We start from the raw sequence: 22,137 nt of genomic DNA on the forward strand, positions 1-22,137 counted from the left end.
GTGACAAACTGGTAGTAAATGGATATAAATGACTCTCAGTTAAAGCAATCAATAATTTTTTTATAAATATCTTTATACCTAAATAAGACACAACGAACAGTTATTCAAACAGAAAAGGAAAAGATACAGACCTCTAACATTTTTCTTTTGAGGATATTAATATTCTTTTTAAAATTAAATATGCCTTTAATATATTGTGATGGTGCCAGTCTTAAATACATAAATACAAAAAAAAAAAATCATGCAATAGTTATTTAACAAGCAACTAAACATACTAAATGTTGCAATACTTAGTGGAGCTATAAACTAATGAGCCCACAATAAGCAATATTAAAAATTCTCAAAATCTGATTATATTAATTGTTAAAAGAAAAAGGGGGAAAAACATTTAAATTATTAATTGATATCCACCAGTTCATTATTCAATTTTAAAACTTTCAATAAAATGTACACAGAAAAAACAATGAGAAACTAAATACACAAAGTGACAAAACATAATGTCTTTATTTATATTAGATTTTCTTCAGAACACTGTGAAGAAATCATATGCTGCACCATCCAATCCATTCATTCTATTGGAGCATTTTAAGTATAATTGCCTGTTGAGGAAGTAACATTAAAAACTTTATTTTTATATTTTTTAAAAACGAGACAGAAATCATATGCTATAAACAGTACACAAAACAACTAAAACCAGCAGCAACATTAAATGAAACTTCCTCAAAAGGGGACGAAGTTGATATACAATGGCGACTTTTCATCTGTTAGATAATGTTTCTGAAAATTATTTTGCCAAAAAAAAAGTATTATAATATTGAGTAATAATTCATGAGCCTTTTTTTTAAAAAAAAAAAAAACATTTTGCTTGTTTGACAAAATTGGCTCAGTATTCATTCTTTTATTTTATTGAAATGGAAAATAATGCATGCCCCTTCTTCGAACTCACTACAAGTAGTTTTGTTGCTCTTAACTTCGTTTAATGCAACATAATCAAATACATGATTTTTGCACAAAAAAAAAAAAAAAAAAAAAAAAAAAAATCTTAACACCCTAAATGCAAATGGTATAAAAAAACTGCTCAGAATTTGCTAAATTCAATTTATCACCAATAAAATTTTAAAACAAATTCAGATGCACTATTTTGTAGGTCATTAAATTCTCTTTTAAATATTAAAATACACCTTTACACCCCCCACAATACACTTTTAATTTGAAAGAGGTTAAAGAGGGGTGGAAATCCATGCACATGAATTATTACTTAACTCAATAATAAAAATCAAATTTTCTTTATTTTATTGATAATTTGCAATTTTTTTTCCCAATTATTGTTTTATAATATTGAAAAGAAAATGGTTAATTTTAAATGTATAAAAATACAATCCATACAAGTTTATTCTTTTTAATTTATTATATAGAAAACTGTACACATTTCATTCTAACACTGTTTGGTTAAAAATTCAACAAACAATTCACATCAGATTACACTATTTCTTTTATTAAAAATTAAAATTATAGAATCACTATTTAAGCACAGAACAATGATTTTATGATATAAAAAGATTTAATAATATGCAGAATAAAGTTTGTCTTAAATTATATTTACTTAATTTTTTAAGTAAATTTTAATGTCTAGTAGAAAAATATAACAATAATTTTACAATTATTGATATCACTTTATTGTTGATCTATATCTCAACCAGATTATAACATCATATAATTAGATACAAGCTTTTCTCTAAAGTTTAAAAAATAGTAAAATGTCATCAAGTTGTAACTATTCTATATTCTGATAACAAATTATCTTTAAATCCAATAAGGTGATAATAACTCAATATATATAAAAATGTCGGGACAGTTTATTAATTATTCCACAGGAAAAATTAAAAACAAAGCAGGGCAATACATGTTTAAGATATCAAAATATTCTTAAAGTATTAAGTTCAAAACAAAGAAAGTAAATATAAAAGAAAATTGTTTTAAAAATCTTATGCTACTTGAATAATTTTAATGCTATTTAATTATTAATTCTCACGTTTTGTCTCAACATTATATAGTACAATATCATCTATCAACTGAAATTTATTTCATCTTGTAAAAATCTGTTTTAAACGCTATTTTTGCAATACTAATCTTGGCTAACATAAATTTGAAAATAGCAAACGAACTATAAAATATATACCTTAAAAAACACACACACACACACTTTCTTCTTAAACTGAAAAATGCAATACAACTTATATAAAAAAAAAAATGCTAATTTAAAATAGCAAGTAACCAATGTTTTAAGAAAATATGTATACAAATGAAAATAAATTAAAACATTTCTGTTTGTTTTAATTCATTTCTTTGTTATAAATTAACTGAATCACAATCTTGAAAGGAAACAAAATTCAGGCATATGTTTTGAAGCATTTCTTTTAATTCTTTTTGCAACCTATTTGATAATGGTTACTTTGGTGAATAATATTCTTGAGCATCTCTTTACACAACCTTTCTTAAGAGGTCCATATATTAACATCTACCCCCCCTCCCTCCACACCTTTCTTTATCAACGCCTATAATGTATCACATCACAGTGAAATAATCCTAGATAAAAAGATGTGCTTAAATGCTGAAACCACTGCAATGCATTCGACCACAGCCATTAGAAACATTTTTGCATGCAAGCAAGCAAAATTATGCGTATTGAGTCACCTGGCTGACAGGCTGTGGTTTCAGCATCACAGTTAAGCACTATGATATTTGTAAACCTTATATGTAAATAATAACATAAACACTTGTGTAAACAAGGAAATGATTTTAGTTTCTTTCAAACAATATATAATATGTGAAATTATTTATTATATTTCAACATGTGGAATTATTGAAACAAGGCATAACTTTTTCTGGCAAGTTTAAAGAAAGTGAAAGTAAAAACCAGGTTTCTCATTTACGCAATTATTGCCTGCCAATATATTGCACGCAAAATGTTTCAAGGACTGTGGTCGAATGCAGTGTTTAAAATTATGAATATTTACAGCAAAATATACACCGACAGATTTAAATTTGAAAGATTTTACATTTATTAACTTGCCAACTTAAAAGAAAACAGAATAACAAGACAAAAAAACATTTATACATTAATGATATGTACATGCGAGTGTGGGTAGATTTTGACATATGATTTTTAAATTCATTTTACACAGTTCTCTTAAAACAAAAACAGTGTTGTGCAAATGATCACCCTGACAAATCATTTGCTTCATATAAAGTCTGATCATAAAGCTCTGCTTTCACAATTCGTCCACCAAAAAACCTTCCATTTAAAGCATCCCTTGCTTTACAGGCTTCTGAAAAATGCAGAAAAGAAATGTCAGAACTTATACTTTTTAAAATAATAAAATATCAAAAGAATATTTTAACAATGAATGCAAGACATTCCTAATGTTCTTTTATAAATCCTTCACACTGCAATGAAAGACTTTTACTAGGAAAATTTCAAATGGAACTATCTTGAGTTGCTAGAAAATGCTTTCCGCTGCCTTATTGGAGAGCATAAGATAGAATCATTACAAAATAAAATGTAGTTGGTGAAATATAAATACAGAACTGATGGAGAGTTTTCACAAAGAAATACCATAAGGATCCCATCCACCAACTAGACTTTTCCTTGCCAAAACACATGAAGTTTTGGATTTAAATGAACACATAACTTTGGAGGGTTGTTAGCAAGACATATGCCAGTGATGACTATCTTCGTTGTTTTCAAATTATAAAAATTATGTTTCATATTCAGGAAAATGTATTATGAAAAAAACCAAAGGAAATGTTTCAATAATATAACCATGATTATTTTACAGATCATTATACCTCAAATGCTGATAAAAACACACTTAACATTATCACCTACTACTTTTATGACTCGATTCTTCTTTGCAATAATCACAATTCCAGATAAAACTTTCAATTTAAATTTGTAAGATATTAAATAAATCAACACATAAAATTTGTAAAATACATTAGAAGCACAATGCATGTTTAATAAACAAATTAGTATTACTATCTTCACATTAAACAATCAAATTCATCAATAAAAGTCAAATATTTAATTGCATCATACTATTCCAGTTACACAGAAACATATAATTTCTAACAAAAGTTTATTTTGAAAAACTAATTTTTTTAGTCATAAAATAATTTAGAGCATACAGTTTAATCAAACAGTATAAAATTAATGCTCACCTGCTGATGCACTAAATTCTACAAAGATTTTTACAATTATTTCAGCATCCACATCCTCAGATTGACGTTCTTGGTAAATAATGACACGTTTTACAGCACCATACCTCCCGCATTCATCCGTCACTTCAGACTCCAAGTCGTCATCTAAGTCTTCAACACCAACCATATTTCTCAGAATAATTACTGAAGACTACAAAGAAAAAACATAATATTATATTCAGAAATGCAAGTTTACAGAATAATTAAAAATGAAAAATAACAATTCATTTAGAAATTTTTCAAGTTACGGGATGGGATAAATCATGATTACTAAGATGAGAAAGGAATTATTTAATAACATGTCACAAATGGTCATATTTTCACTAAAAATCAATTTAACTTTCAAATATAAACTTATACAATAGTAGCTGAAATTCTCCAAATTAGATGTATTTTCATAAAATAAGGCTATGGAATATTTTTGAAAGGTGTTTAAAATCAAATCATTATCTGTTTTGATTCCATTTAATAAAATTCTGCTGATTTTAACCACTTTTGAAGATTTTTGTTGCATTCAGATAATAGCTATTTAACAGACTTATAAACTCTCAATATGAGAAACTCTAACAAAATGCACCACTTTTTTGTTTGTTTAATATAAGTAGATAGATTTCATAAAAGTAGGAATGCAAAGAAATTTAATTACATATAACACAATTTTTGCTCTGTCAAATTTTGGGACATTAATATGGCACACATCAATTGCAACATATTAATACAGCAATGATATAGATTAAAATCTACAACATCACAATAAAAAACAGTAAAAAATTGAATGTATGAAAATTTTGAGATAAGGAACTGAAATACTACATCTTTTTTCAGTACCATAGTTGCCAGTAATGGGTTCATAATGTATAAGTAGTCATTTCAGTAACCAGCTGGCACATCACGATTAGTTAAATTTGATATCAGATAAATTATTTATCTTTATTAAACTTTATGTCCATGATTCTATCAATTATGACATTAAAAAGCTGTTATTTTAATTGTTTTTCTTAAATTCTATTGTGTACATGAATCTTCTAATCTAGATAATTTTTATATCACAGTGAAATTAAAAAAAAAAGAAACATAAATGCATGATTTATCTTCTTATTTTCACAATGTTCTAACTTCACATTCTTATTTGCACAGAAAATTACAGAAATATTAAACAGAAACCTTCTTTTCAGGTTTCCAAAAATGGAAGAAAATCATGTGCTTAAATATTTAATGAAACAATAAAAACAGTTTGAATTTCAGGGCAATAATGTAATATAATATTGGAAATTTGTGAAATTGATATCATTAAAAAGACAATTTAAGAATTTTTTGAAATGATATAAAATTTATTTTTGAGCAGTATTGTTTTTGGAAGTTACCGCAGAAAATTAAGCTTAATTTTAATAATTTAAAATAAATAAATAATGTTCTAAGATGCATGCTTTTGTCCTTCAAGGAATACATGTGCCACATTTGGTAGCTATAAATAAAGCCTGTAGAAACATAGCCTGTTGACCTGTAGAAAGCAAACATATATATTCATTCATCTATATTATTTGTAGAGATAAGTTTAAAAGTACAGAATCTCAACATTTACTTAAAAATTACTTATTTGCTTACTTCATTTCTCCTCATCAGCTTTTGCATTAATATGTGCCTAGCATTTGTACCCTTAATCATCATGTTTTCTTGCTGTTGTAATGTTTGAGGTTCTTGTTCTTCTGCAAGCTTTTTTTCCAATTCTTCAATTTTTTGTTTCTGTGTGTCATTTGTAGCAATTTCTGTTGAAGGCAGGGCAGCTGTAGAAACAGGTATTGCTGCTATTGCGGCTGCTGTTGTTGTTTTCAGACTTTCAGGAGTTGATGTGGGCGTAATTGTTGGTTTTAAAATAGGAGAACTAATTTCAGCTTTTATTCCAGCTGCAGCAGTGACACTAACAGGTGGAGTTACGATGGGTAGAGTTACAATACCAGGTGGTGGAATGATAACTGGTGGCCGCACTGGCGTGACACCTGAAATATTTTAAAAATTAATTATTGATAAATAAATCAATGATAAAAAGTAAAACACCAAAATAAATTCTACACTAATATAGAACTTCCAATTTTTCATATATTGTAATAAAATTATTAACTGAAAAACCTATGCTAGTATACAAGTACAGTAAACTAAACAACTGATGCAATTATTTGGAAAAAACATAAAATATGCACTGAGCATAGACATCTGATCTATTAAGTTGAGAGAATCAAAGAAAATGCCATAAAAGACATATCACTAACCACTAGAAGTTCAAAAAATTCAATTATATATATTAATTTATTATCAATTTTATTATTATTGTCGTCTTTAAGCCTAAAGAAAGAAATTTTGAAATCATGCTAAACATTAATTAATTTGAATATCATTTTACAAACCATTTTTAAGTCAAACACAAATTATTATGATACTTTTCAATATTTTACTTAGTATGAATATAAAATTGATATAAAAGTTGTAAAATTTTATTACTAAACTACATATTCCACCCCATATAATTTAAACTGGAATATGTAAATAGTTGTAGGCCTTAATTAAAATAAAGGCACATAATTTTCTAAAATTTAACAACAAATGAAGCTTATAGAACATCTTCAATTTTTTTTGTTCAATATGATTAATGATATATTTGGAGATATAATTACATTTAAAATAAAAGCTGCTTGATTTCATGGATTTATTGAAAAAGTTTTAAAGATTAGATATGCATATTGCACCTTCCAGCTATGATTAGACAATTTATGTATACAAATGTTTCATAAAAAATATTTAACATACATGAATATATATACGTAAATGAAAAAATTAAATTCAGATAATACCTGTTATAATACCAGGAGCATTAGCAGCTAAAACTGGTTGAGGCAGAATAGATGGAGTCACCAATCCAGGAGCTCCAATGGCAGGAATTGTAAGACCAGGTGGTGGGATTACTGGGCTAAGGGCAGCTGTTTCAGTAGGTGTAGCAGTAACAACAGGAGCAACTGCAGCAGGTGCACCTAGACCAAGAGCCTACAACAAAACAAATGGTTAATTTCAACATTCAAAGAATACACAAATAATAAAAAAAAGTAATTAATTAGTTAAAATATTTATATACATTGAGGATTATTGAAAGAGAATTTTTACAGAGAAATTTCCAAAAAGCACCCCCCCTTCAGAAATGAGCATATCACAATTATAAAAGCTGAAAGGAATAATACTGATAAATCAAATTAAAATAATTTTTTTCCTTGCTTAAGACTTTTTTTTAGTACAATTAAAAAGATATTCTAAATATATTATTAAACAGATTTGAATTCAACAAATAAAGGAATAAGAGTCCCCCCCCCAATAAATTCTGTAAAGTTAATTTATGAAGACAAAGATTCAGCAGAATCGAGGAAAATCCATGACTATAATCTACATTCAAGCAAGATTTAATACAAAACATGCAGAAAAACAAAACAATAATGGACATAATAATAATAATCTCTACTTACAATTGCATTACTGGCAACAGCATCCATTGCTTGAATTTTTGCTGTTGCAGCAGCAGCAGCAACTGCAGCTGCAGTAGGCATTGTACTGGCTGTGGTTGGAGCTTGAAGGGCATTGGGAGGTGTGATCGCCTGAAAAGTAATTAAAAGTTTTATGTATAAAGTCAATTTTTATCATGTGTAACCTATTACGTGTGATAAAAGAAAGAAAACTAAATTTTGTTTATAGTTATGAAGAAAATAACTGTTTTGTTTCTTTGCTCGGGCTAAGGAAACAAACAAGATCATTTAATTCCTTGCAAAAACAAAGATTTTAATATGGGCCTATTTACAGATACATTTTCATTAAAAAAAAATATATCTTTAGCGTAGGCCTTAAGTTAATCATTTTTACAAAATAATTTAATAATAAATAATTCTAACCTATTCTATTCTACCATATATTTATATACATTATATGCATAAAATTAAATATACACGGGCCAAACTTTAAGAATATGTAAAATATGTATAAAGAAGCATTTTTTTTTTTGTGGGGTTGAAAATGAAAAGTTTTGGCAGAAAAAACAAGAAATGTAGAGAAAACTCTTTACTTAATATTTCAGTAAGTGCACAAATGTACCACCACCATTATCGATAGAGGCCTAGCAAGTAATTAGTGTATACTCGTTCAAAGATGCTAGGTGTTCCATATACAGTTGCAACAGTGACTGAAAGTTTTGGAATGAAGTTTTTATCAGTGTCACTGGAAGTCTGGTAGACATTACATTTTTCTGTCTTGTTTGCACTTACTTGTTCCATGTGCACTTTTCATTTCTCATATCATACTGCCATACAAAAAATGCTTCTTTATATGTATTTTACTGACCCTTAAAGTTTGGTCCATGAATTCAGGGACACTTTGTACAGCTGACACAACACATTTTACCAAAGTTTTTACTTAATAGGTATAGGAGATAACTTACCCTCCCAACACGCAGGTATTGACCACCTAAATCAAATAAATTCATTGATGATATTGCATCTTGTGCTGATTGATAATTTTCATATTCTATAAACCCATAGCCTCTAAAATGAAAAAAATAGCAGTATTAGATGAAGCAGGTATGTAAAATTTGTTGCATAATTTTTAAAGTTAAAGAAATAATATCTACTCACTTATGCTTCCCAGGAATACCACCACTTTGTAATTTACACATTTTAATCTTGCCAAAGGCTTCAAAAACACTGCAATAAATGAAAAAAGTCATTTTTATCATGTTACAGATAACTGACAGAAAACAAATTACAACAAATTTCGCAAGTTATGCAAGCAAAACTAAATATTTTCTTTTAAAGCATATCAACAATACCTTTGAATATCTTGCTCCGTTAAATCTTGATGAACAGAAGCAACATATATACGATTGTATGTTTTTGCTTCTTCCATTATTTGCTCTATTATAGGAGCTGCTTGAGGCATGTTGCTCGGACGTCCAACCTACAAACAAAAAACATTTTGCTTTAAAAAAGATATTTCAAGACACTTCATTAAAATTTTGCCACATTAAAGAAAGCAAATGGGAGTTAAAAAACAAAAATATTTCTTTATATTTATATCATTAAAATAAAAAGTTTGACTTAAAAGACAAAATTTCATTAATGTTGAAATTATAGTAAGGAAAGAGAAATGACGTTTGCGGTTTCTCTAAACCATTCTGTTAAATAACAAGACATTTACAAAAAAAAAAAAAACAACTTATAAAGTACATACATTAATTTTTTACATTTCCATTTTACAGCACAATTTTCATGTATATATATATATATAAAATAAAATATGAATGTAAAAATTTTATACATATATTGCACTTCAGAAAAAGTAATTGTTCACATACTATACTTTTATAGGTTTTTAAAATAATATCTTAAATATATATTTAACTTAAACAGGATTAAACTCAAGGCTATTGACCAAAAGGCAATGGAATTATTTGAAAAACTATAAATATATATGAACAATCAATGGAAACAACAAACAAATTTCCTGCTTTTAAAAACAATGTTATTTCACAAGGAAAGCAATCAATAGAAAATGTTTGACATAAACACACTAATTTTAAAGGATTTTTCTTTTTTAGTTATCAGAAAATAACTTTTGTCTCTTTGCTCGGGCTAAGGAATACAAAATGATCATTTAATTCCTTGCAAAAACAAAGATTTTGATATGGGCCTATTAATAGATACATTTTCATAAAATGAAAAAATATCTTTAGCGTAGGCCTTAAGTAAATGCAATATTAAAAAAATAATAATAATAATTTAATAATAAATCATTTTAACTTATTCAATTCTACCATGTATTTAAATACATTATACGCATATAATTATATAGTTGATACAACACACTTTACCAAAACTTTTATTTAATATCTCAACAGAAATTCAAAAACACTGATTCTATACAACTGTAACCTTGGTTCTCCCAAATAGAAGTTTAACTTTTTCAGTACAGAGGTGTCATATAAACATCACTTATGAATATCTCTCACAGCCATGCATACTATTTGTACATAACTGGAAGTTGAGCACAGGCAACGGGTGATCCATATGTACATTTTAAGCTGGAATGATTTTTAAAGACCACTAAATGGCTCCCTGTGTCCATTACTTTTAAAATGAATACAGTTTTAGTATCCTGAGCATTAGTTAACTCATAATCTGTCCCATTTTGATCTTTTATTCATCAGCTATTATAGGGAGGAACCATAATGTAAATAAATAGAGCTGGGTTCTTTAACTTTCCATGCAATAGAACCATCATTTCTGGTCTCAATTCAAATTTTATTTATTATTATTTTTGCTGCTATGCAGGGACTGTTTGGGTTTTATCATCAGTTCAGTTGTATTTAGTTATGTGTACCCCCACTCCCGTTTCAGAATGACTTGAGTACAATTTGTCATGGTAAAAAAAAAAAAAAAAAAAAAAAAATGTATCAGAGGAAAAAAGGTATTACATCATGAATAAGGCAATAAGGGGCTCAGATACATGGTCTAAATAATTTGAAATCAAGATTTTGAGTGATTCTGATACTTGTATTTTATCAGAATCTGAGCTGAATATGAAAAATATATTTTAATGTAAATTAAAAGAAAAAGATTACTAAATGCTAATTTTAAACATTTATGACAGCTGATTCGATAATCCAAATAGGTAACAAAAATTATAATGTTAGGACTTAAACTTTATTTTTTGTGATCTTTTTTCAAAGTTAGGCTTAGAGACGCTAAATCCTCGTCCTATGGGACGATTCCTTTCCAGTACGCCCTATCCCGAGCAAATGTCTAGACATCCAAATCGAAGGGGTTAATTATCGGTAGAATATATTAGAATTTGCTTTAAATTTTGTAAAAGCACAAAAATTTAAGCCTGAAACTTTCACTCTCTCAATTCCAATCTTCCTTCATTGAATACAGCATATAGGTTGTACAAATATGTAATTACATTAATTTAAAATTTTAATAGACACATGACAAAATAACAATTCTTTGTTGGAAGTTATGCAACAAAGAACCATTCTATAGACATACATTTTATGACACAACTGTGTTAGCAAAATATTAATAGGAAAATTTCTAATAGTCTTGCTTTACAAGAAAGATCTCAAAATCAAGAAACGACAATTGGTTAAAGATGCTGTAATTGACATATACTAAAATGCATAAATATGACAAAATTAAAATTCTAATTTAAATCAAATCTAATTTTATATAAAAATATGTATTCTAAAAAAAGGAAAAAAGAATTTTAAAAAATCACCAAAAGAAAATAATTCATATTTTTTTTTCTGGACCAATCAAATTTAAAATCAGTTAATTACTAAGACACAATGAAAAAAATAAAAGGGATAGAAAATAACCTTAATATTCCTTCCACCTATCATAACTCCATTCATCTGATCGAGTGCCAATTGCGCAGCTTCAGGAAGTTCATATTCCACAAATGCGAATCCTTTGTGTTTCTGCGTAACTGGATCCCAACTCATATTAATGGACTTAATAGGTCCAAAAGGAATGAAAGCTTGTCGTATGGTATCTTCTTTTAATTCAAAACTAATGCTTCCAACATATACACTGAAAAAGAAAAATCAACATCAATTTCTCCTCCCCAAATAAACTCTTACTTATGCAATAAAAAATAAGCCAATGAAAATATATTTAAAGTACAAAATTCAGGTAAACATGTAAAAAGAAAGATGGAATAATATTTTAAAAACTATCAACAACTTACTATTTTAAATTTACTGAAACAAAGTATTATAATTTTTGGCACATTGTTTTCACCACTGATAAATAAAAATATCGAATGATTAAAATTTTTTTATTAAGCTAGAAAAAATGCAGTATAACAGTAATTGTCATAATTTGCATTACTTATTCAAAAATAAAACCTTATAACATATTTTAAAAAATTCAAAACATTTAGTGTTTTTATTAGATATTTTAACACTGAAGAGAAATTATTAACAGACTAATAATGAGTTTTGAAACAAGTAAAGATCTAAATTTTTCATGAAAATATTTTACACAACAGAAAAACGTTAAAAATTAAATGCTCAGTAACAAAATAGGCAGCTATTAATAGGAAAATTTTTATGGATATATTTACAGTAACTTTTTTAAATATGGAATTTTGCATTTTTTATTTAATTTTTATTCGATTTATTTTTGATATTGTATTTTACAAACCTTATTTAGCTGCAGATATGTATTTATTACAGGATATAAAAATTAGGAGAATTTGCACAATTTGAAGTAATTTATGATATCCTCTACATTAGAGAAGATATAAGAGGGGGGGGGGGATTGCAGATTTTTCAGTAGAATCAGCCCTTGAACATATGAATTTTCATTTCTGAAGGGAGCATTTGGCAAAACAGCTAAAAAAATGCCGCTAACCTTCATAAAACACACACACACACACTTCAAACCAATACACAATTTCTTTTCTTCCTCATTTCTACTGGACAACAATCTAACTTCCTCTTACATCTATTAATTAGTTAGGAAATATATAGATGCTAACAATATATATGATAGCTAAAGCAATGGTAGAAGCACATTGCTAGATATTTGGTATCAAAAGCCATGAATTAATAATAATAATTATGAATGAACAAACTTACCGACACATGAGAACTAATGCTTGATGGCGCTGAAGAGTCTTTTGTTGCTAAAAATAGAAATAGCAAACAAGTAATAAAAACTATGAATAGATAAGACAAATTAAAACCATTATTTTAAAAAAATGACAAAAGAGAAAAAGAAAATTATGAAATTAATTATTCAAATTTAAAATCAAAAATTGAGTTTTTATCACTAGTTTATTCCCAGAATATCTGCTATTATTATTAAAGAGTTATTTCATAATAATTCTTTAATAATAATAAAGAGTTTAAGATAATAAGAAAGAGTTTATAATTATATAATAACATTGGATGATTTATATAATAGTAATTCTTTATAAAATTTAAATGAAGACAGAAACTTTTTCTAAGCAAAAGATACTTCTGCACTCCAATACAAAAACCTGAAAAAAGAAACAGTATTTTATATTCAGAAGATAACAAACAATAAAAGTGCATCCATCAGTGATACTGTCTAATAAGGATAGTGGGAAATCATGCAAAAAATGTCCTGCATTAAGAGAAATACTCCCTGCTCTCAATTGTAAAAATTGTGTCACAATCTGTTCATGGTCAACAAACGTTGAATAATCAATTCTTGACACAAAAACACCCAATCCATGTATATCTGCATCTTTTTTCAACTGCTCATCATTTTCTGATGAATATAGTCTTTCCAAAAACATCCTTTGCATTCTTTATGAAATTTGAATTAGAAAGCACACAGGCCAAATTATTCAAACAATATCCCCACTTTCCATCAACATACCGACAGCAAAATTACAATATGGCCAGGTTTATTGTTTGTAAAGACAATATTGAAACAAAGGCAATAACCCTCAACAGACACACTCAGGGAAAGATCATTCATTTGCAATTAATTGGATGTTCTAGCTATGGTACTCATTAGAGATTGAAACTTAGTAACAGCCTTCATTATAAGAAGTTATTTACTAAATAACAGTTTCTTTCTCTGACGTTATAAGTATATATCATGTCCCATCTTTATTTGTAAAGGCAATTAATTGTTCATGCAATTTAAGCATGCCCCAAATGAAGTTTCAGTTTTTGAGTTCTGTATAATAATCTAAATAATGCAGCCAAAGTGCAGTCGTCTGCGGAATGCTACACTCAGGATGATGTGATTTGTAATTGTGAAAGCTTACAGCCATTACAAACCACAATATCTGATATTTTGAAGCCTATCATATAATTCTGCTGGAAGATTGGCTATCTGTCTCTTTTCAACAATAGAAAAATATATCAACAGTCTACTTTTGTTGTTTTCTTTATCCACCGCCACTAGCCTTTTATTTTTGCTGCTATATCTGTATTGGATAGTAGTTCTTAGTACATTAAAAGAAATGAGGTAATTGCCACACATCTGATCTGCATTCATCACTTGGCAGATTTTACCAAACACATTTGATCATTCCCCAGTGTGTGATACTGTCTAAATGATTTCTTCTAGTTTTTTTATGCAAAAAAAATCTAATGGAATTCTTAGGACACATCATTAATATAACTTCTATCCTCATGTGTTGATAGTAATGCACAGCATTAAGCAATTATATGCATTTTGTGTATTTTCATAAGGCATATGGCGTCTTGAGTTAAATGCATATATAGATATAACCATTCTAAAGAATTGATAACTGTTAATTAAAATAACAGCCAGCATTCTCCACATATGCATGTCCTTAAGTTTTACATACTTAAGGATCAAAAAAAATTTCTTTTGAATCACACAAAATGCTTTCAATCGTATCTCACAGATTTGATTATTTTAGTTAAAATTATCTGTATGATCAGATTACTTCATAAGACATACACTCTAGAAAACATCTAAAAAAATTATAATATCAGAAAATCTAATTATTTGGATCCCAAGCCTGTACAATTAATTTTTTTAAAAAAAACTCACCTGTTGCTGATGTGCAATAGTCTGTTTCATTAGAACGTTCTTTATGCTCTGTTCCATAGCATACTTCTTAGCTTTTGTCACCATTTCTTGTTGTTCTGCTGTCAACTTTGTGAGGCCTAATCCCAAAATACCTGTAGGTGTCCTCAAGGCACCTGGTCCCGCAAGCACCGGCCCCGTTTGCTCAGGCTGACCATCAGTGTGCGAACTATCCAAACCAGGAACCGATACAATTGGTGAGCCATCTGTGAAACAAAATTATATCAGTAACAAGAATCAACAAGCAGGATTCGTTTTTCTAAAATAGAAGGTTCTTAGCAGTTGTAGCCAGATAGGAATTTAAATATTATTAATGAACACACTTGACAATTCTTTCCCGAGATTTTTTCTAGATCAATTTTACTTTAATGAAAGAGTCTAATCCTCTAATTACATCATAGAACAGAGCATTTACAAATGTAAAAAATTAATGCTCTTTAATTTTTTAAACAATTTCTTCTTCTTTCTTTTAAAAGAAAGTTTAATATTTCAATTACTTTAGCACAGCTTGAACTAAACAAGAAAACCTCGCATATAAATTAATTTCAGTGGAAACGCATAGTGTTGCATAATATCATACAGCAGCCTGTAAAAGGATAAACTAAAAGAAACATTCTAAATATGACCTTTACCGCTTTATGCTAATCTCAGTGCTGCAAGTGATTCACAAGAGCAAATGTAATGGTGAGACCAGAGCATGGGTCTTCCCTCAGTTTCAAACTACATGCCATAAAAATACAAGAAAAAGAGAAAAGAACAAGAAAAATTAAAGTTGCACAAACTCAGCATTTCAAATTTGGAGCCTAACAGTTTAAAGAATTATTAGGGAAGAGTAAGGGTAATATTTGAGATGCTATCTAATATCAAAAGATTTCTTTTCATTATTATGTAAACCCAATTGACTATTGCAAAAAGTTAAATTTATATAATGTAAAGGAATAATGACATTTTGATAGGATAAAGAAAGTTATACGATATAAACATAAGTTTTTAAAAACTAATAACTCAGATCTTCAATTTATGTGCAAAATTTCATTGCCCAAATTCATACCCTTACTTTTCTCTAAAGCAATACATAAAAAAAAATTATCTTCATAGGTTAATAAATCAGAATGCATTAAATGATTTTTATTACTTACAGCAAAATAAAATTAAATTGAATTTATTTATAAAAAATGTCTTATTCAAGTTGATAATGATTTCAATTATTGTAATGCAGGGGCAAACAATCAAGGAGATTAATGGATTCAGATTTATTAACCATGAAATTAACGTAATAAAATATATTAGAAAACAGAAAAAAAATCCCTCCCATCCTCAAAAAAGTAAAATTCCACAAAAATTATCGATTCTACTTGAACATTAAATCTTTCGCTTAAAAAGACAGCGAAGATTTAGGAAATCAACCAAAATTGTTCCTATTATACAAAATATTTCCCATTCTAAAACTTCCCAGTACAATCTACAATCTGAAAAAATACTAACACAGGAATTTTTTTTATTTTTATACAAAAATTCTTAATTAAAAACAAAAGCATTTTTTTAAAAATAAAAAAGGGCATAATCTGATGAAGGAACAAAGAATTTCCCTTTTTTGTGGCAAGACATCTTCTCAGTAAAATATAAAATTTTAATTTTAAATGTAAATTAATACTTGTTTCGAAATATCTTGCCTGACTTTTTGTAATTCTTTAAAACAATAAAATAATAATAATAATAATAAAAACGAAGGGGGAGGGATACTTGATAAAACTTCAGGTTATTAAAAATTAAAAAAGCAAACTTTTAATTAATGTTAAGTTTATTATATTTTGTACATTTACTTTTTCAAACCTATTTTTCCCATAATTAATTCATCACAAAAATTTAAATATTTCTAAATAAATTTAAACCAAAAATACAACAAAATTAAAATCAATAACAAAAAATGAAATTAAAAGTTTTAATTCTAAGAGAGGAAAATTACATAAATTGAAAATGACATAACTAAATATTCAAATGAATAAAAAATAAAACTAAATCCCTTTAAATATTACATAAAAAAATAAAGCTTTCAAAATAAAAAGTCACCAAATAAAATTTGTAACATAGGAATCACAATGGTATTATTAGTCTGTCTCGGGAACACATGGATGCTGAAATGAATTCTAAAAGAAAATTATTATTTTTATATCAATCTAAAAGTAATTGATAAGTGACACATTCCAAGTACAATTGAACAGCTTTAAATGCATAAATTGAAATAAAATAATAAAGCATTCATATTGTATTTGAAATAGTAAAATTTCCAAGTAACAGAACTTCTGGTAAAAGCAATCCACATCCAGCAATAATGGTCTTGTCTTTATACAAACTTTAGCATATATTTTCAGCTTCTGGAAAATACACAGAAAAAACAAAGAGACTGTGATTATTATTTTTGTAATACTTGGAACGTATCCCTTAATGATGTTTTAAAATAAAATAATAATCCCTACAAAACTACCAGTTTTAGTTCTATATATATACCCTTACATTTCATGATTTTTTTTTTAAATATACATAAAAAATATTGTAAATAGGGCAATTTAATTACACTAAAAGCCAAATAATTTAATTTCATTAATTTAAATTTTTTTATAAAATAGCTTAAGAAAAAGGGATATTAAATATAACTAAGCTAAGAAAAATTAATAGTTTATTAGTTGTTTTCAATAGGTATTTAGGATTTTTTTTCCCTGTATCAAATTATTTTTAAATTTATGCTTTAAAGCAAAATATTTAATAACCTACAAGGACATTCCTAATTTGCTTTATAAATGACAATTTAAATAAATATGCATACACATCATAATTTGAACAAATTCTAAACACAATTTAATGTAATTTATTTCCAATCGCAGGCAGCAAGCTAAAACAACGGAGCAGACACCAGGAAGTTTCCATACAGCAACAAATGGATCATCTGAAAAACCCATAAAAGAAAGAAAGAAAAAGAAATGAATACCTCTGTCTATTTGAAAGAAATAATTACACCTTTATAAAATAAATTCCACATTAGAAATGTTGACATAATGCTAAAACTTATATATTCATAAAGGCATTATGAACATTTCTGCAAGGATGTTGAAAATGTGAAGTTAAAAATAATACCAAGAAATACCAGTTATTTTGGTTGATCTCATTTTATGACGATGTCTATGCAAAATGCCCATTTAGAACAAAAATCACCAAATGAAGATTCAATCCTTTCGCACTTTTGTTTGAGCAATCTCTTAAAAAAGCAAAACACACAGATTCATATTTTAAATAATATAAAGCAGGTAAAAAAACAAGCAAACTAATTATAGCTGGAATACTTAATAAATAAGAATTACCTTCCGATTTTAGTTTCTTAGCAGCTGGTTCTTCCAAAGTACCTTTTAAGCCATTCTGAAAGAAAATGAAACATATTAATCTAAAATATAGAAAAAAAAAATGTATATGGTAAAATCAGATTATATGAAAAAGTTCAGCAGTGTTAAAAATTTTCCTCCAGCTAATTTTAAAAAAAATTTAACGGCATCTATTATACACTCTTATTAAGATCACATCAAAACTATGAAATATAGACATGTGTATGTAATCTGAAAGTATTCATTAATTTTAATAAATAAAGTTAATTGTAAACTGATAGACTTAAATCACTTCATACTTTTAATTATGCCATAATCTATAAATTTTACATTATAAAAATTCACCAAATGAAAAATATTGACAAAATATTTTATGAAATAAAAAAGCATATTTTAATGGAAAATAATAAAAATTTTTTTATAAAAAATGATTACAGAAGTTAAAGGGTTCCTCAAACCTCTTCCACAGTACACTATTTTTTTAATACCTAGTCAGTTTGTGTGATAATTAGAGTTTTTCAGGTAAGAAAATTTAAATAATCTACTTTCACACGAAAAAAAAAAAAGTTGTAAGCAAGAATGAAAAAATATTTATGTGCTAAAAAATAAGAACGGGAATATTGATAAATAAGAAGAGGGGAGGTCTATATTTCATATAGACATTTAAGTGAGAAATTTTATAAAGAATGTTTGTTTAAATATTTTTTTTTTACAGGTGTTGAAAAATTTAGAAGATAGCATCCAGCTCTATATGATATATTACTTTTGCTAAATAATTAATATTTTAGTTAAATCTGGGACTAGAACATAAGTCATGTAAATAACATAATACAATAGTAATAATATGATTCAAATGCCTATTACCAGAAAATTTTTTATTAACTAAATATTTATGTTTTTATACAAGAATCATAAGCAAAAACAAACATGCTTCATTTTTTTACAGATCACATGGATATATGTACTGTAGTTAACAAACTACATCACATTTTCTATAAAAATTTACTGAATTTAAATATTTTATTAATTAAATACATAAATGGGCATAGATTCCAAAAGATTTTGAAAAAAATTTAAACATTTAAAATAAAATAAATTCATATTATTCACCTAATTAAGTGATTTAAATCTTTTTCCCGAAAAACACAATGCAAGATATATATGTTCAAGTAACTAAAATATATAATTTTTTTTTTTTTTTTTTTTTTAATTTCAAAAATTAGGAACAAAAATCTTTTCTGCCTGCAATGAAATATTAATGGGAACGCAAATAAAATTTCAAATTAGAAAAGATACTGTTGGATTCCCTCGAATAAAAAAAGTTTTACAAATTAAGGTTTACCATGATTTTTATTTCAACTTTAATCTCTCTTTAATATTAATACATTTTTCCAATGGCAAATTTTTTCTCCCAAATATCTCAAACAGTGCACGATTTTTCTAATGAACTTCAAAATAATTGTAACAATTTAACTATATTTGATTGTTTTGAAGAATATAAAGAACACTGATTACAACTAAGCAGAATTTTTAACATAATTAATATTCAAGTTTTACTTTTATTATAATTCAATTCTCTTCAGTATCATTTAAAATTAGAATATCGGTAAAATAATTTTAAATTCATATCTTTTCAGACCATGAAATTACTTTTTTACTTGTGAAGAAAGGATATGGTTTTATAAATTTAAAAAATGCTACACCCCCCCCTTTCAGTTTAATAAACATATTCAATTATCAAGAATGCAATTTCCTTATTAATTACTGAAATTGAAAAAGGTGGGATAAATTTGTTTTTAGTTTTCACTGGGCACTATTATCAATTTAGATTAGTTACTCATTAACTAGTATATTAAAATTATGAGATGTACAGTGAAAATAAATAATACATTGTAGTCCAATAAAAAAAAACACTTCATAAAAATTAATTCTTCAAAAGTGCAAATATATTTATAAAAAAAAATGCCATAAACTTGAACTTATGCAAGCAGAATTGTTAAAATTAAAATTCCCAATACATGTTCTCACACTGTTAGTTTCTCATTCTTTAACAAAATTTACTTTTTCTTTTCAGTTTGCCATTTCCTGTCACTATGGAAAATCTTCCCTGTTTCCCATAACATAATTCCTTCTATTATGCATAGCATATGCTGGACCCTTTAAAATTAAAAACCACAGTGATACAAAGAAAATGTAGTAAATAACTTAAAAATGCTTGTATGTAACTTTTTCAAGTGATACTTTACACTGAACTTAATATCTACTAAGCTGCTTTTGCAACTGGTTTCTTTGTTCGAACTCAATAATTATGAACACATGTAGTGATAACAAAGAAAATTGGAGGGTGGTCAAATATTATTGATGGAATGCAGGTGGACAGCTTTTCTTAAATTTTTTAAGAAATGATGGTATTCATCATATTGTTACTTATGTCTCTGTTAGATTATAAGATTTGAGAAGATTATAAGAAGTGGGAAATATGTTCTATTACTACAGAAGTTAGGCATAACCAGGCATCTGAAAAAAATAAATCAAGAAACAAGATTCATGCTCCTACTGTAAATCAGAGGTAACAAAAAAAGGCCATGAAAAGGTTTTAAAGAATGAATATTTCCTAAAGGGACTTGAATGAGGAATAGAAGGGCATAAAATCAGGAAACATAGAGATGGAATTAAAAGCAAGAAATAATTTTCCACTGCAAAATATTTTATTCTCAAAGATATGTAATACACCTACTTGTTTACTATAGATGGATTTTTTAAAAATTGTATTACTATGATCAATATTTTATAAGGTTTCTAAATTAGTGCAAGTTAAATTTCTTTAAAAATTTGAAAAAATATTTTACTGAGGAAACTAATTGCCATAAATACTCTCATTGAAGCTTCTATTATTAATCTTGTTGAACCAACTGGTCTATAAATGAGACAAGTGAATAAATAAAATCAGACTTTAATATTTTTTTGAATCACAATGTTTATCAATATGAAAAATTTATAAGAACATTAGTTAAAACATTCTATTTCTTATTTATCATATTAATAATCATTAATATTTTATTTTACATTTAAATTTTTTGTGATATTCGTGTTTTGATTTTTTTAACCCGGTGCAAGCTAAGAAGTCGTTCAGGAGCATACGCCGGAAAACAAACCCCAATTCCTTCCTTTTATTTTACATTTTTAATATGTAAATGCTATTTACTATATACAATAAATCTATATACTAATATAGATCTAAAACTATATACAATATAGCTTTAAAATATTAAAAAACGAAATCACGAGTCCAAATTGCAGATGATTTAGGCAAACAAGTTCAATTTTTAAGCACATCAAATTTAATAATAAAGCATACTAAGAAGTAAAAGAACACATAAAAGGTTACAGATTAAATTATACTATGTGTATGAACATATAATAACAATTATATAAAGTAGCGGTACAAGGCTTAAGATAACAGTATGAAAACCGCCATTTTTGCATTGATTAATGCGGTAATTGATAGTATGTTAATTACCTCAAGCACGATCTGCCCATTACCCAAAGAAGTCATTGTTATTTTCTCTTAAACTATTATGAGTAGTAAACACAACAATGCTATCTTTCGGGAATTATTTGAAGCACAAAACACGCATCTCGTATCCCGATGAAATGCTGCAGGTAAATTCTGTCTGATAGAATTAGTGAAGTTGAGATGTTCTAGAGAAATTGTACATTTCGGTAGATGAGTTTTCGTCTCTTTTTTGTATTTTTAGGAAGAAATAGTCATTCATATTCACCTTAAAAAGATAAATGGAGATATTTTTTACATAAAAGATTTAAATAAGTATTTTTAAGGTATTATTTACTTTAGGCAATTTAGAATGTTCTCA

General features: G+C 26.9%; 1 protein-coding gene across 3 annotated transcripts; it reads right to left on the reverse strand.

Moving 5' to 3' along the window:
- Positions 1-485: 485 nt before the first annotated feature.
- On the reverse strand, positions 486-21,932 carry LOC129968487 (poly(U)-binding-splicing factor half pint-like). 3 transcript variants are annotated; one of them, XM_056082418.1, is made up of 14 exons: positions 21,783-21,857; positions 18,245-18,299; positions 15,521-15,608; positions 14,853-15,094; positions 12,929-12,975; positions 11,663-11,876; positions 9,116-9,243; positions 8,922-8,990; positions 8,729-8,831; positions 7,767-7,895; positions 7,107-7,296; positions 5,866-6,257; positions 4,222-4,411; positions 486-3,329 (listed from the first exon to the last, which is right to left on the reverse strand). In XM_056082418.1, exons 4-14 carry the CDS (start codon positions 14,934-14,936, stop codon positions 3,220-3,222), a joined length of 1,656 nt encoding a protein of 551 aa, XP_055938393.1. In that variant the 5' UTR covers positions 14,937-15,094; positions 15,521-15,608; positions 18,245-18,299; positions 21,783-21,857; the 3' UTR covers positions 486-3,219. The 3 variants fall into 3 exon arrangements, with proteins under 3 accessions (XP_055938393.1, XP_055938391.1, XP_055938392.1); XM_056082416.1 differs by lacking the exon at positions 15,521-15,608 and having other exon boundaries at positions 21,783-21,932; XM_056082417.1 differs by lacking the exon at positions 21,783-21,857 and having other exon boundaries at positions 15,521-18,141; positions 18,245-18,287.
- Between the last annotated feature and the right edge of the window lie 205 nt (positions 21,933-22,137).

The sequence above is a fragment of the Argiope bruennichi genome, chromosome 5 (genome assembly GCF_947563725.1).
Source record: "Argiope bruennichi chromosome 5, qqArgBrue1.1, whole genome shotgun sequence".
Lineage (NCBI taxonomy): Eukaryota > Metazoa > Arthropoda > Arachnida > Araneae > Araneidae > Argiope > Argiope bruennichi.